Source organism: Malaclemys terrapin, chromosome 4 (genome assembly GCF_027887155.1).
Source record: "Malaclemys terrapin pileata isolate rMalTer1 chromosome 4, rMalTer1.hap1, whole genome shotgun sequence".
NCBI lineage: Eukaryota > Metazoa > Chordata > Testudines > Emydidae > Malaclemys > Malaclemys terrapin.
This window is the reverse complement of record NC_071508.1, coordinates 45,070,515-45,086,974: the sequence shown is the minus strand read 5'-3', so window position 1 is coordinate 45,086,974 and position 16,460 is coordinate 45,070,515. Positions and strand designations below refer to the sequence as shown.

General features: G+C 48.0%; 1 protein-coding gene across 1 annotated transcript in view; it reads left to right on the top strand.

Moving 5' to 3' along the window:
- Positions 1-16,460, top strand: part of CTSD (cathepsin D) — a 36,015-nt gene that overhangs the window by 10,379 nt on the left and 9,176 nt on the right. Inside the window, exons 3-5 of the mRNA XM_054028463.1 lie at positions 4,986-5,109; positions 8,204-8,322; positions 14,405-14,604. Coding sequence (XP_053884438.1) covers positions 4,986-5,109; positions 8,204-8,322; positions 14,405-14,604 — 443 coding nt within the window. The remainder of the gene's footprint in view (positions 1-4,985; positions 5,110-8,203; positions 8,323-14,404; positions 14,605-16,460) is intronic.

Sequence of the window (16,460 nt, the reverse complement as noted above, 5' to 3'; positions counted from 1 at the left end):
ACCCAGGGTCATTCTCATCTAGTACTAAGAAGGTGCCTTAAAGTACGCTGATCTTTGGCTCGCTGTCTAATGGCTCCTTTTCCCCACGGGAAGAATGCCGAGAAGTGAAAATCTTCAGCACAGCTGTTGGGTGACCTTTGAGGGGTGCTGGGTTTGGACAGACGTTGGTGACCGTGCAAAACAAAACAAAAAAAAGTTTTTTAACAAACAGAAAAAGTGCTGAATCACTGGCCCATCCACACTGCCTTCCCTTGTGACTGCAAGTCAGCGTATTGCTGGCAAGCCTGTGGAAAGCTGGTCCAGGGCTATTCTGATCAGATGAGTTCTTATGTGTGAAACCTCTTCAGTTAAGGCAATTTAAAAAAAAAAAAAGCAAACATAGCTCCATGTGCATTTCATTTTATTCAGCCTGCCCTGCTGTGCTCTGGCTACACTTCCATTCAGCCCCCTGCCATGCTGCTAGTAATTGGCTTTCCTGATCAGTCTCCCAGAACTGCTGTTGAGGGGAAGACTGATCCTGTACTACCTTGCTCCTTGTGTGGCCGTTTACACCCGTACCCAGTGCATGTACAAACCCTGCTCCACTGTAAGCTAGTGCGGTGTTTATTGGCTAGCACTTGGGGGCGGTATAAATGACCACAGCAGGGGCAAGACAGTAGAGAATCATGCTCAGGATTCCATAAACTGATGCCGTCAGGCACGTGTCCTGTGCTAATCCCTCCTTGCCTGCGCACAAAGGGTTAATTTTTTTTGAGTTCTAGCAATAATCAGAGAGCACCACTGTCTTCCCATTAGTTTATTATAATGGATCACTAACTACTTAGTGATCCGAGCTGCCCTACAAAACTGCTGAATATTTAGAACACTGCCTCACTGCAGCTGGCTATACAATGCAATGTCCTTTTTTAATCAGGATCCTGAAGGGCTTGGGGTTTTTGTTTTGTTTTTTTTAGGGCAGAAATTGACCTCCTTTCCTCATAGCTTTCGCTCTAAGGTCTTGATCCTGCAAACTGCTCTGAGCAGATTGTCAGTGGATCAGGGCCTGAGATTTTTATTTAAGGTTGCCTAGCCTTCCCTTATTACTATTAATCATGTTTATTACAGTAGTGCCTAAGGACCCATCAAGACTGGGGCCCCCACTCTGCTAGGCAATGTAAAAACAAAGAATAGCAGATGGTCCTTGCCCCAACAAGTTTACAATCTAAATGGACAAGACAGGCGCAGCGTAGGAGAAGGGGCAGAACACACAAGCAAGGTGAACGTAGAATCATAGAAGACTAGGGTTGGAAGAGACCTCAGGAGGTCTAGTCCAATCCCCTGCTCAAATCAGGACCAACCCCAACTAAATCAAAACACTGTGGTGGCAGCAAACATCCTGCTTGTTCCATGACCTTTATGGGCTTAGTTGGGTGAGGATAAATTCAGGGGGGTGGGGGGGGAAGTGAGGGGAAGAGGAGAGAGGGGGCAGGACAGGGAAGAAAGGGCTAAGAGGGGCAGGTGTAGTGAACCAGCGTGAAGAGATTGGAAGGTGAGATAGGGTCAGAGCAATCAGCACAGGGCAAAGGAAGTTCTTGGTATGTCTGGTCCCTGCTTTGGCTACATCAGTGCCTCTTCCTACCAGCTGGACTTGAGTCTCTGGCTGATTTCTCACTGCAGTTTTCCCCCAAGACCATATCGGAAAGGAATGGCCAGGTGACTCACCATCTGTGTCCTATTGCCCCCAGTGTGTGTTTGGGGGGGGGGGGGCTCCTCTGCACAGTTCTGGGTCCAGGAAGCGGCTAAGGGGAAGAGCAGCTCTGGCTGGACCCCATTTTACCCCCTGCCCCCAATGCAGCAGTCCCCGCTTTGGTGGCTTCCATGGCATGTGGCTTTCCTTTGCCTCCCCAATCCAGATGGTTCCCAACACCAGAAATAAACTTTAGGAAGGTGGGGAGATGTCCTCTGTCATGTGACAGTCAGAGTAAGCAAACCCAGAGCATCTGTGTGCCTCACGCCTAGAAGCTGCCCCAGCTCTCAACTTTCTTCTGCCCTAAACCAACTGGCAGGGCACTGCCCTTCCCTCCCCACAGTCACTCCCATAATAAGCAAAATTTTGCTGCTGCCAAGGGATGCTATCTACGCTGCCTGAACAGGAGCGCCAGCCCAGCCTAACTGAGTGTACTTTGTACCGTCCTCCATGTGTTCGGCATTCTGTAGTCCAGGGCGTCCAGCCACCCGCACGCTTAGCTGGCTGATTAAACGAGACTCCAACGTTGCTTCTAAACTGCTGTTCCAGCTCTTCCCCACAACACTGACAACACCTCTCCCACATCCCTCTCTTAAACAACTCAAGGCACAACTAGTGCAATCTCTTCCTTTCCCCTGGCTCAGCAGGACGGTCTTCTCCTACACCTGCCATTTGAAAAGTTTCTGATCTCTGCTAGCCTGAGGACTAAGCCTGCCAGCCAGGGTGCGAAATACTTGTGCTGTCACTCCTCCCCCTTGCAATTTGCGGGAATAGGACTCTTGTGCACTGTAATTGTCACAATGCCAGTTGGCTTGCTAATTAGTAATTGTTCACCTTACTCCCTCTCTCTTCATTTTGTAATAGCTTTGTTTCCTTCCTGGTTTCACTCCACCTTTTTGTTTCTTTCCTATAGTAGATTGAGGTGCGTCTTCAGCATTTGCCTAGAATCTTCCTTTTCTCTCCCTCCGCCACTTCTCTGCCTTCTCCCCGCTATTTTTTGTCTTTGCTTTCTTTCTCCCTCTCCTTCCCCTCTCTGTAATAAACAAATAAATCCTCCTGTCTCTCTAAGTTTCCTAATTTATCTTTTCCCTCCCACTCACTCACAAATAGGAGTTGAAAATCTTTCCAGACTTCTGTGCACCATTGGAATAAAACTAGTAGCCAACAGAAGTTGGTCCAATAAAAGATATTACCTCACCTGTCTTGTCTAGCCAAAGACTGATAAGAACGAAGGGAAGGCATTACCCATATGAGAAGTCAGCCCCCTGTCTAGCTCCTGGGAGTCCTACTTGGAATCTCTATCTCTGATCCCTGCTCAAGGACTTTTCATACCAATCCCTGGCTTGCAGGTCTAGTAGATGATCATTGTGTATTCCCTACTACACCTATCCCCTCCCTGCTGGAAGGGAAACTGAGCATTTCTCTCACTCACACACCTACCTTTTTTTAGCTGTAAGGGTGCTTGGAAAGTTCCCTGCTATTCTACCTCTATCCCAGCCTGTTTGAGTCCTGACTCCTCTCCACTGCCTAGTGAATAGCTCCATATATGCTTCTATTGCTACTTCCAGCTCTCCCCAGTATCAGCAGGGCTGAAACTGACCTGATTCTTGGAATGGCAACAATGCAAATTGGCAAAACTGTGGTCCAGTTTCACTCTGCTGCAGCTTGGCAGAGTGAAGAGCAGCAACAGAGGCACCAGAGCTGGCTATCTACAGACTCAGACTGCACTGCATCAGTACACACTTTGGTTCACATCTGCAAGGTTCTCTTCACTGTCATAAGGATTAGAAACTTCTTATTTTAATGAAAACTTCAAATGATCAGAAGCTAATGGCCCTAACCTGGGAAATCTACCTACCCAGCACATAGGAGCAAGCAAGTGTAATCTAGCCCTACTTACACTTGCATATTGGGGTTAGAACAAAAGCTCAGGGAGATGGATGCCCAAGGTACTGTCTGCGGGCAGCCAATTTTTTGTGACTGTTGCTTTGTTTTACATTTTAAATGTGTTTTTTAAAAAATGAGGGCGTGAGCTGGTAAGAAACTAGAAGGATGTCAGGCTTGTCTGGGCAGGATAAAACCTCCACAGAGGTGCACATCCGTCTGCCAAAGGAACTGATCTATGCTGTATGGTTTTGCTATGCTTGGGAGTAGCTGGGAGGCGACAGCCCCATCTACATTCTGAGGCACCTGGAAGAGCAGAGAAGGCAGGGGTTTAACATACTGATTTAGAAGGACCTGTTCTGTTTCACACATGACTTTCCTGACATTGTTAGTTACTACCTACTAAGAACTGACAACAGGTGGGGTACTTGGGAGATGACAGAATCACTTTAATAAAGAAAAAATACAACTGGAAGTAGCCTTCCTTAGTGTCTATGTGTGATAACTTCCAGGTATTCTCTGAGGAATTTCCCTGTTTTGTTATGGTAGCACCTAGAGGGTTAAGAGGCCTTGATCTCATAATGCTAGGTGCTGTACAAAGATGTAGTGAGAAATAGACTTTTACATTCTAAATGAGCAAGACATGCAAAGGGAATATTATTACCACCATTTTTTCAGAAGGAGAACCGAGGCACCAAGAGATTAAGTGATTTGGCCAAGGTCACACAGGAAGTCTGTAGCAGAGCTGGGAACAGAGCCCAGACCTTATGACTTGTACTGCAGGGCTTTCATCACAAGCCCATCCCTCCTTTCAGCACTTTGTAACTGTGCGGAGAAGAGAGGGAGACTCCTACCCAACCTGCAACCCTGTAACCTATTTGGATGCTGCTGTATCTACTGGATTCTTTACTATTCCTTTCAGTGATTCTTGCTGTGTGAGGCTGACTGCCATAGGACTGAAATCAGTGTGGGGTTAGGCTCCTAGTTACCTTTGAGGATCTGGGCTTGTGAATTTACCGCAGCCCGTGTTCCTACACTAATTCCTCCTGGGAGAGGCTGGGATTGGAGCAGCTGTGAGCTCACCACAGCCAACATTACTATGCCCTTCCCTACAAATGATTCCTGCTGGAAGAGGCTGTACTGGAGTGATTATGAGCTTGCTACCGCCAGCACTTGTCTACACCATTCCCTACTCCTGCTGGGGGAAGTAGGGATTGCAATTGCAGACTTACACCACTAAGTTATTTATGCATCAACCCCAGAGGATTATCCGGTTCAATTCAATTTTGAACGAGAGCGCCTAGAAAGTTTGTGGCAACAAGGAGAGTATTCCATCTGTATTAACACTCCTCTCTGTGCTCCTCTTCTCTCTCAGGCTCAGTACTACGGAGAGATTAGCATTGGGACGCCACCGCAAAAGTTCACCGTGGTCTTTGACACTGGATCGTCCAATCTCTGGGTGCCATCTGTCCATTGCAACCTCCTGGACATCGCCTGCTGTAAGTAGCTCTTGCGCTGTGTAGCTGCTTGGCCTCATGACCTTTAACAGCCTCCTATTCCTTGCGTTTCCTTGCGTATCCAGTACAGGCACCAAAGAGCCGCCCTGTGAACCAGGGACTGAAGGCCAGAGGGAGAAACCCCTGGCCTGCAGAGGGCAACCGGCATCTTCCAAACCAGTCTGTCCTGCAGACTTCTTGGCCCATGAGTGGGCCAGCTGGAGCAGTCAGGGAGAATAACCTAAGTGAAGCACTGAATGCTTTAGGGCTCTCTTGTGTTCTCATTTGCATGCCAGTTCCCAGGATGGTTTCCCCAGTTTAGGTAGCTGTAGCATGGCTAAACTAGACACAGCTCTGGGAATACACAGAGACAGCCCCTGTCTTTGACACCTGCAGCCACTAGGTCTTCAAAATAAGAATTTCCTCTCTCTTTCCCCTTAAGTTTGTCCAGCCCCAGGGGTTTGGAGGATGCAGTCTTTTATATTTTGCACTTTTCAGGCTCACCAGAGTAAGCCCTTTTCTTGCCCTGTGATGACAGTTGCATTAGTGGAGCACGGTGCTGATATCTGGGCATTAACACCCTTGTTCCCCTTGACTGAAGGAGGAAAGGGACAAGGAAAGGTCGGGGGAGGGATAGCTCAATAGTTTGAGCATTGGCCTGCTAAACTCAGGGTTGTGAGTTCAATCCTTGAGGGGGCCGCATAGGGATCTGGGGCAAAATCAGTACTTGGTCCTGCTAGTGAAGGCAGGGGGCTGGACTCTATGACCTTTTGGAGTCCCTTTCAGTTCTATGAGATATGTATATCTCCATATATTATTATTTTATTAAAGTCTATGCTGATGTTTTTCGACGACCCACCTAAAATGGGGGAGTGGCATTGGCGGTGGGGGGTGAGGGAAATAGAAAACAACAATAATATCCAACTCTTACAGCAGTTTTCCTCTGTAGCGCTCGAACCCTTTACAAAGGAGATGTCAATATTGTTATCCCCATTTTACAGATGGGACACAAAAGGCGAAGCAACTTGCCCCAGGTCACCAGCACAGCCAGGAATAGTACCCATGTGTCCTGAGTCCCAGTCCAATGTCCTGTCAAGTTAATGGCCCTTCCTTCTCCTGTCTCTTCCCCTCCCCTTCCTCCCGTCTCCCACACACACTCACATGAATTCTTTTTGGAATGACCTTGATTGGGTAATCAGTCATTCCATGTGTCGCTCTGCTTCTCCCCAAATTATAGCTATGTTGTCCTGTTGCTCAATGCAGTCAAAAAAGCCTATCTTGATAGATCTGATACCAACTGTCCTAGTTTCTAGTTTATTACTGCCCAGAATGTGCATGCACATGTTTATGGATCTATAATAATAACCGTGTTTAAAAAAAAAAAATATTGTGGCTAAAACCAAAGGCTTATAAATTACAAGGTTTTCACCCTGTGATGTTACAGTATAATAAATCTCCAAAGAAGATGATGTCAAACCCAACTGTGGTAAAATGCCTTTTAAAAGCCACCAAATGTGCTACTTAAGCAGAATGGAGAAAGTGGAGCCAACAAATATACAAACATGAAAGGTGACCTGCAAAGCCTGGGGGGGGGGGAGGGAATATTGGACTTGTGCCCTTTATGATTGATAGTGGTTTGTCAGGTGGATGGAGATATATATTTAATGGGTTTGTTTCCCATTTGTGTTTATATATTGGAGATTTTGGGCCCTGTCTAGGCTGGAGACTCTGATTCAGGACTGGTCTATCTTGGAGATTCTGTACCTCTAGAGAACTAGGGAAATGTTGACAACCCAAGAGCCAGGAGTAAGCTAGCTGAGATTTTAGCTGGTCTGTTTACAGCTCTGTGGTCCTGATTCTCTACTTGCACCTTGTAGAGCTCATTTTACTCTAGTGCAAAACAAATGTAAAATGCTCCCAAACTGGAATTGAGTTTGCACAGATGTTGTTATATCCAAGGTGCCCAGGCAGTGATGTATCGGGTCCCCTCTTCTTAGCTTGTTTGTCTTTTGACCTATTTTAATTCCAGGAATGAATAAACATTTGGGAGCAAGGATGTTGTTGCTAATGACTTTGTTGTCTCCAGCCTTATAATTAAAAACAATCCATGTCTGCTGAGACATCCATTTACACCCTTGAGCAAAACTGGGGAAGAAATAAATAAAATTCCTCAACTTTCTAAGGTATAAAACAAATAGGTGTGGGGGAAGACATCCTTTTTTCTTTCTTTTTAAACTAAAACCTTCCAGTCATCTTTATAAAGAAGGGCAGAAAACGTATATTTTAAAAAACATCTTTTCCAGATCACCTTTAAGAAAGAAACACTCTGTGATATAAATGAGTGATACAAAAATTAATGTTTGTGTTTAATACCTGTATATACTTAAATTCACCCAAACTCTCCATAGCACAAAGCATCTTCCTCTTGGGGCAGTTATGGTGACTTGAGCCTCACTCTTGCAGTTTCTAATGTCCCCTGACATAACAGCCATGTGTACTCTAGTCTCTAAATATGGGAGCCAAATCCTATTCAACTGCTAAATTGGATCTCATAATTGAATTCCTTGCATGTTAGAAATGCTTTATAAGGCATTCCGGAATTGGCATATGTAAGAATCAGGGCTCTGCTTACCCTCTCCTTGAACACACATTTACTTTTAAGAGCAGGGGAGGCAGCATGATCTGGAGTTATGAGTATGGGGTTAGGAGTCTGGAAGTCCTGAGTTTCTTGATCTATGTTCCACCACTGACTTTAGTGTGACCTTTACATCTCTGCTTCTTCCCCTCCCCCCAGGTGTAAAAGGTGGATAATAATCCCCTATCGCACCTCTCAGGAGGGTTGTGACATTTGATTTCTAGGACTTCCTGACAGCTTCTTCTTTTTTTAATTTCAATTTTTCGTTGAAATTTTGACAGAAAAATTGGGAAAGTTTTCCCAATTTTATTTTATTTTATTTATTTATTTATTTATTATTTTGGACCAGCTCATTTAATTAGCTAATGCCCGACCAGTGCTTCAAACATGCAACGCACTGTATAAATTGCTGAGCGGCATTAATATTGTGTGTACCTCCTGTATTCCTATTCCTTGCTGCAGTGATCCATCACAAATACGACTCCTCCAAATCCAGTACCTACCAGAAGAACGGCACAGCTTTCGCCATCCATTATGGAACCGGGAGCCTGTCCGGATACCTCAGCCAGGATGCTGTGGGGGTTAGTAATGACTGTACTTCACTTCTGCAACCCATTTAGGCCCTCGTTGAGCCAGGAATTCAGGCATGTCGCTTTGATTTCAATGGGGCTTAGCAATACCCAGCACTTCTCATCAGATCTCAAAGCATTTTACCCAGGTCAGTATCATAAGGTGGGGAAACTGAGGCACAGAGAGGGGAATGAACTTGCCGACAGTCACCCAGCAGGCCAGTGGTAGTTAGGAATAGAACCTAGGTCTCCCGACTCCCAGACCAGTTCGCTAGTCACTAGGAAAGACTGCATCCCATTACTCCTTAAAGGTAAACACCTGCTTAAGTGCTTTGCTGAGTCAGGGCCTTGGTTGGGGATCTCAGTCCACCTCCCCCAGGGACACATGTCCACGTTGCAATTGGCAGATCTCATTAGCGAGGCTAAACATTGAGTGAGAATGGAGATTAAACTACCCTACCGCCACTAGAGGTAGTTCCATCGTAACAGACTTGAGGCAATCCGGGGTAAACTTGCCCTGCCATTGCCTATATTGCACTGGTTCTACTTCTGTGTAGAAACTTGGGGCCTACATTTTCAAGGGACCTGTGATTTTTGGGGGAGGGTGTGTCCTTTTTTTCTAGCACTCAACTTGAGACAACTTAAAGGGACCTGATTACCAGGAAGTGCAGAGTATCCACCTTCTGAAAATCCGCCTACTTCAGTGTGTCTCAAGTTAGGCACTCAGAAAATGAGATGCCCAAAATCACTCTTGAAAATGTGGGCTCAGCTTTCAAAAGCACAGCTGTGAGTTAGCGCTCAAGTCCTGTTGAAAGTCACTGGGACTTGGGCTTCCAAATTACATAGGGCCAGGTCCTCAGAGGTGTTGAAATCAATGCAAGTGAGGAGCCTATATACCTCCTGAGGATCTGGGCCTTAGTCTTCAGTGTTGGCTTGAGAGCCCTAAACTTGCTTAGCAAAATAGATACATCTATAAACCTATTTTAGGTAGGCCCAGAAATCCATTGGCGTTTTCTCTGTCTGTTCCAGTTGAAAAGTGTTGGCTAACGAAGTCTGCTGGTGTCAAAAGAAAGGGATCTCTCTCTCTCTCTCTCTCTCTCTCTCTCTCTCCAACTCACTGTGCAAAAAAACAGCCTGAACTGAATTTCCCATCTGGCTTGGATTATACTCTAGCTCCCCTCTGCCAGAATCTTTTCTAGACTAGTGCAGAAATACTTGACTTACAGCCAGAACATCCCCTTGTAGGTGTTATCCCCGTAAGCAACAGACTCTGGGACCGATGCAAAATGAATCGGTCAATGGGCAGACTCGCACTGAGTTCAGATGATGCCGTTCGTGAGTTTCGTCTTGCTAAGATTGACTGTCAGTATTCCCTGGACGGGTGAGAGGATTTGCCACCCCACAATGGTCAAGGATTGACCTCCAAAACCAGTAGATCTTTCCTCTTTCTCCCCCCCCCCCCCATTCCCACCCCCAAGTACTGCACTGGTCTTGGAGGATCTGCAGAGCCCAATGCTATCCATGTACCTCCATTCTAGCTCCCTGTCCCTGCCTCCCATGCCTAGTTCCCTGGCATCAAAACATTCAGCTCTAGATGATCTAGACTGGGGTGGCCAGTCTAGCTCTTCAGAGGTTAATATGCGACTTCTTGCATCGGAGCTGGAGCTACAGACACTAACTTTCCAATGCACCAGGGAATGCTCACTGCTCAACCCCCTGCTCGGCCCCCACTCCACCCCTTCCCACGAGCCTGCTTGTGGTGGGCGCGGGGAGTGAGGGGGAGGCGCTGATTGGTGGGGCTGCTGGTGGGCAGGAGGCACTGGGGGCTGGAGGGGGAGGGAGCTTATGGGGGGCTGCTGACATATTACTGTGGCTCTTTGGCAATGTACGGTGGTAAATTCTGGCTTCGGCTCAGGTTGGCCACCCCCAATCTAGACCCTAGTCATTTCCATTCAGGAAGCTTCTAGGATTCACTAAAACCCCTTCCAAGGATTTTATTGCTGTTGCTGAATGAAGTCATGTTGCATTTAGCAATAAATGTTCCACTTCTGTTGGGTTTAAAAAAAAAAAAAAAAAAAAGTCTAGCGCCAATAGAGCTGTCTGCTTTTGCCTTGTGCTGTCAGTTGCTGCTAGTGGGATTGGAGGATTGCAGGGAGAGAGCAGCGGGGGGGAGCTGGGCGCAGGTGACTGGAGAGATGAAGAGGCCGTTTGAAAGGAGCTGTTCCAATGATGGAGTGGGGCGGCGATCTAAAGCAGCTGGCTTTATGGGATTGTGTTAGTAGGTTTCAGTGCTCTCCAGTTTAATGGAGGGAGCGAAATGAGTGGTAAGGAAAATTGCAGCTTTTTTTAATTATCACTGTAATGCCTTCTTTTTAATTAGTTTGTTCCTGAGCCTGCCTGTGTGGGGGAATAAGGGCTCTCTGCAGCCACTGCAACTGGCAATGTTCAGCTTCCCTGTGTGCGGAAGTGATTGAAGTCTATCCCGTGATGAGCCGAGTTTACAATCCAAGGGAGCACTGCAGTGGGTTCTTGGCACTCGCAGAGGTGGGGTGCTAAATGCTTGGAACCCAAGTGGCTTCCCGTACTGGGCGGGATCCTGCATTCATTGCACACCCCAAATTCCCACTGCCGTCAGAGAGGCTTGGGGTGCACGAGAGATGTGAAATGGGAGCCGTTGTCAATGTCTGAGCCCAGACCTAAAATGCAACCATCGGCTTGGGCCAGATGCTCAGCAGGTTGATATCAGCAAAGCTCCATCAAAATCACGATTTGCCAGCTGTGGGTCTGGCTTGGCGGGTGTTTGGCAAGGACAGCTGACTAGCTGAGAGGGAATGAAGGACTGTGTCTTTCCCTTCTCTGCCTTCCCCCTAAACCCCAGCCCCTAAACAGTCATTCTGGGTGTCCTGAACCTTTTATTGAACATCCCAGGGAAAAACACCCCATGAGAGGTAATAGAAACACAGAAATGTAGGGCTGGAGGGGACTTCAAGAGGTCCTCTAGTCCATCCCCACACACTGAGGCGGGACCTACCAAGATCATCCTTGACAGGTGTTTGGCCAATCTAGTCTTAAAAACCTCCAGTGAGCAGGATTCCACAACCTTCCTTGAAAGCCTATTCCCATGCTTCACTAGCCTTGTAGAAAACTTCCTGATGGAGGTGGGTATCGCACTCCAAGTAACAAACGATGAATGCAGCTGTAGCAGGGGAACCTCTGCTTCCCAGAGTGCTAGTGATTCCGAGTTCTGCCTAGGGGTTCTAGCTTCAGTGAGCTTAGGGGGTGCGTTACAAGTACAGGACAGAAAGCACAGACAGGTGAGTGGTGGGCTGATGGCGCTGCACAGTGAAGTCCTCATTTAGCCACACAGCGGGAAGGGAGAATTCAAGGCCAGATTCCTGGCTGGGGTAAATTGCCCCCACTCTACTGAAGTCATTGGAGCCAACCCTGCTCTACACCAGCTGAGGATTTGGCCTTCAGCCTTTATGCCCTTCTCCGTTTTTGGTCTTTCTGCTGAGGCTGCTAACTAGGGTGCCAATTGCAGGATGTGATGCGTGACACCTCTCTGCAAGGAACTGGAGTGAGGCCACCAAACAGCCATCAGCTAGTAATGATTTTTGATCATTATGTACCTGGATGGGAGCCAAACCAGTGACTTGGAGAGAGAAAGTTCTGTAACCCAACGCCTTTGCTCTGCTAAAGACCCTCTCAAGCTTCAAGCCTGAAAAAGCTTGCACGCCTGGCTATCTTTGTGCATGTAAAAATGTTAGCAATTTTTGGTCAGCTCCCCGGTTGGCGTAAATCAGCGTTGCTCCAGCTAGGGATCGGGCCCGTCAAATATTTTATTGCTATTGTTTAAAAACTGAACTTGTGCTGCGGTGGTGCCTTTATCACTTCTGAAAATGCCTCCCTCTTCTCAGTGCGTTACCGGACGTGTCGCTCAGATCCTTTCTGCCCCACATCCTGCTTCTGTGGCTTTTGTCTCTTGTGAAGCAAATTACACTTTGAAACAAAAAGTGTTCTTAGTCCAGTTAAAATAAGAACTCTCTGTACACATACTAGGCCTGCACACACCCCTTTACACACTGACACAGAGCGAGGCACTATTTAACCCTGGGGGGATTTTAGTCATTTACAAGGGATCGTTTTCTGATGTCAGGTCAGAGAGGCTGAGCTTTTCATTTCAGTACAGTACATCTCACTGTAATGCTGCCAATGGGAGTTTCAGACCCAACCAGGGTGGACTGAGGAAAGACAGTTAGGACTCTGAGAGCATCCTGGTCCAATTGGTAAAATTGCCTGTGATCATTTTAAGCTATGAGATCTTGTGAACTGCTAGAGATAGAAACCAAAGGCCAGATCCCCATCTGGTGTAAATCATCATAGCTCCATTGACTTCTGTGGGGCCACACTGATCACCTAGTGCTTTACACCATGTCAGTCCTTCTAGCCATGAGTCTGGCAAGAGAGCTGACCTTAAATTCATATCAGTCCGATTACCACTTTGCCCCTCCCACTATCCCAACACAACCCTTCAGTGCCCACCTCAATTTCATGACCTGCTTTCCTGAGAACTGTGGGAGCCAGCATCTATGGTGTCTGCTTTCTGAATGTTTGGGGTCTCCTGATTCAAAGGGCATAAGTAGGGCCATAAATGTAGATGGGGAAACTTCCCCTACACTGAGGGACATGCAGTCCAAATCCCACTAGACAGACAAACATGTGGCACAGACCAACAGTTCATGACAGGAGGCTGCAGATTCTAGCTAGGAGAATAAGCTAGATGGGGTTGGGGTTTGAAGGAGGAAAGAGAGCGGTGCAGGAAGGGAGGTTGTTTCAGGAGTAGGGGGGAGCCTGATGGGTGCTGAGAGCGGAAGGAAGGGAAAGGTGAGTAGGCGCGTTGGGAATGAAAGGGGGAGTTGTAGGTGGGAACAGGATTCTGTAGGGCCTTGAACTTGAACAGGAACTTGAATACAATGCAGTAAGTGACCAGAAACCAGTGGAGGAACTGAAAAAGCAGAAGTGATGTGGTCATAATGGGAGCTCCCATTAGCAGAGGTTGCTTCAGACATGCCTTTGATGGGGGAGAGCAGTGAGGCAGTCAAGCCAGACAGGAGATGATTGTTGGGGGGTGGGGTTGCAGGGGATGACCTCAATAAGGGGATAGCAAGGAAAGGGCAGGTAGAAGCAACAGGACTCAGCAACTGGCCAGATGTGTGGGGACAGAGCGCGGAGACGGGAAGGATAACAGTGCTGCCGGTGGTGATGGGGATCTGAGAGCCATTTTGAACTGGAGTTGGACACACAACTGCAGAGGTTAGGGAGGAGGGCAGTAGGGGTGGTGGTCGCTGTGGTAGGTGAGGGAATGGGTGGGAGATGGTGTCCCCTAAAGAGAGGGAGTACAAAGCGGGGACAGAATACAGAATCGTGTAGGGCAGAGAGGAGGCCAAGAAGTCACTGAAAAACATGCTGAGGGCATGAGGAGAAATCAGGAAAGCGCAGGGCCAGGAAAGCCATGAGGTGAAAGCCAAGGAACGAATGGGATTTATTACTGTTACGTGTCTTAGCACTAGCAGCCCCAGTTATGGACCAGAACCCCATTGTGCTGGGCACTGTACAAGCACTGAACAAAGACACTCCCTGCCCCAAGGAGCTAAGCTATCGGTGACCTGCAGGAGGGCTGTTTCAGTTCAGTGGAGGGGGCACAGATCGAGCCGAGGGGCTCAAAGAGAGGGAGCCAAGAGAAATAAGAGAGCAGCTAGAGGAGTAAGTCTGATCCAAGGAAGGGAGCATAAGCATTTCCTGTCATGCCATTCACAAGGAGCTATGAGGGCCCAATGTCGTCTGCCTGCACTAGGTGGGAGCTGTATCTCCAATGGCCTGTATTTGTAGCAAAGCGTTCTGACCTGAGACCCATCTGTGGTTTCTCTGTGAGGCATGCATTGAGGGGCAGGATCTCTCTAGCCAATGCTAGACCAGAGCACAGCTCTCGCGTGTTGACTCCATCCTGTTTCCAGGAAAGTGCTTTCTCCCACCCCGGTACTCTGAGACTGTCTCTTTTTAACCATCTTGGATTTTTTTTCCCCCCTCCCTGCAGATTGGTGACTTAGTTGTCAAGGACCAGATCTTTGGTGAAGCAACCAAGCAACCTGGCATAACCTTCATTGCTGCCAAGTTCGACGGCATTATGGGCATGGCCTTCCCGAAGATCTCTGTGGATAAAGTCACACCCTTCTTTGATAACGTCATTCAGCAGAAGCTGGTGGACAAGAACATCTTTTCCTTCTATCTCAACAGGTGATGTTGTGGGGGCATGGAGCTCATTCTTGAGACATCGCGTCTGGCTGTCTCCAACCTGTGGGCCACCTCCTGTCCTCCCACCTCATTCTAAGGGCCAGACCCTCAGTTGGTGTAAAGGGGCACAGCTGTATTGAAATCAGTGGAGCTGCATCCCTTTACACCAGAGGAGGGCCTGGCCATCCCATTCCTACAATAGGGTGTGTTTTCTGACACCCTTACTCCTGCAGGGAGAGTGGGCATTCATCTCTCACGGTAGCTACTTCCCACGGGTTGCTTGGCATCAGGCAACTGACTGAAGAGCTCCGGACAAAGCTGCCTCTTTTTTTTTTTTTTTTTTTTTTTACAACGAACTGATTATTTCAGTTCTCTGGAGCTCTGCTGATTTACATCAGCCACAGAACATTCCCTTTCCTGAATGCCTACAGCGTGTTTGTCACTGGGCAAGTCCGTGCACGTCCTGCCCCGAGGAGCTTACAATCGAATGGCCCGAACCTTTGAGGAGATGGAGCGTCCCCAAAAAGACTTGAGGATGCTCAGCTGCTCCCTCTGTCTGGCCCCTTAAACAGTCACTTCCACCTGCGCAAAGCGGGTGTGTTCATGCCACCTGATCAAAATGGTAGCCTTTCACATCCCCTCTGCACAGGTGGCATTAATAGTGTCATAGCAAAGTAGGGCTGGAAGGGACCTCCAGAGGTCATCTAGTCCACCCCCCTGCACTGAGGCAGGATCAAGTATACCTGGATGCCTGCCCCAGGGGTAGAGCAATGGGGAATGGGGTCTCAGTGCAGAACTCTACCCTCTGCGTATATATCGTCTGAAAGTCAAACTCTGGACTGGGAAGGAGTCATGAATTCCTTCTGGGTTGGTTCACATCAGGCCTGTGCACATAGCACGTAGTGATGGGAATCACTGGTGGGACTTGCTGAAGGAGTTCAGGCCTGATTCCTCCTCCCCCTTGCACCAGTGACAGTTGGGAGTACCACCACAGAGCTACATTGGTATGAAACCGGTGTGAGGGAGGGGAGATTCAGGGGCTTTGTTTCTAAGAGGAGGGGTTGAATGTGGTGCTGTGGTGGGCCAGGAGAGGCTGTGCGTTCCAAGGGGAGCAGGAGATGAGTGGGAAAAGACAATACGGAGGGAGGACTGGGATCATGGCAGCAGGAGGCCCTGTCATACCCTCGCTGGCTCTGTCATACCCATCACCACCCCTACAGACCTGAGCATGGTTTTCCATTTTCCTGGGAGAGACGAGACTCCTTGGGCCGGAAAATGTCTTCGGGGGGGGGGGGGGGGGGGGGGTTCTGGTTCAGTTACGGCTAAAAATCCCCCATAGCGATGCTTCCTCACACCTAGTCAGCTGCAATCTGTGGGTTGAAATAACCTGGAGAATTCAGTTCTCTGGGCCGTGAGTCCGGCAATAACAATGTATCATTTGATCAGCTGCATCCCTCCCCACATAAACGCATGTTGTTGGCTGGATGAAGGGTATTGTACTAGTGCACGAGGTGACAGAGCTTATTCTGCCCCTGCCCTACCCCAAATGCAAGGGAGATAAAGAAATAGGCTATGGCGGTCTCTCTAGTCGTGGAGCTAGTGGTAAAAGAATTTGGCCAGTCTTGGGCTGTCAGTGAGCAATGATCTTTCTTCCATTGCTCTTTCCTTGCATGCAGTGAGTTTCTCCAGGTCTCAACACAACGTGCGTGGCTGTTACAGGATGGCTCAGCCCTCAGCTAGCCTAAGACATGCTGGAGTTCCCTTATATCCTCTCACAACCTAAGCCACAATGTTGGTGGTTTAATATTTTTTTATATCTTTCATATGTGGGTGCCCTGCTCGCGCTCTCCCCTGGCATG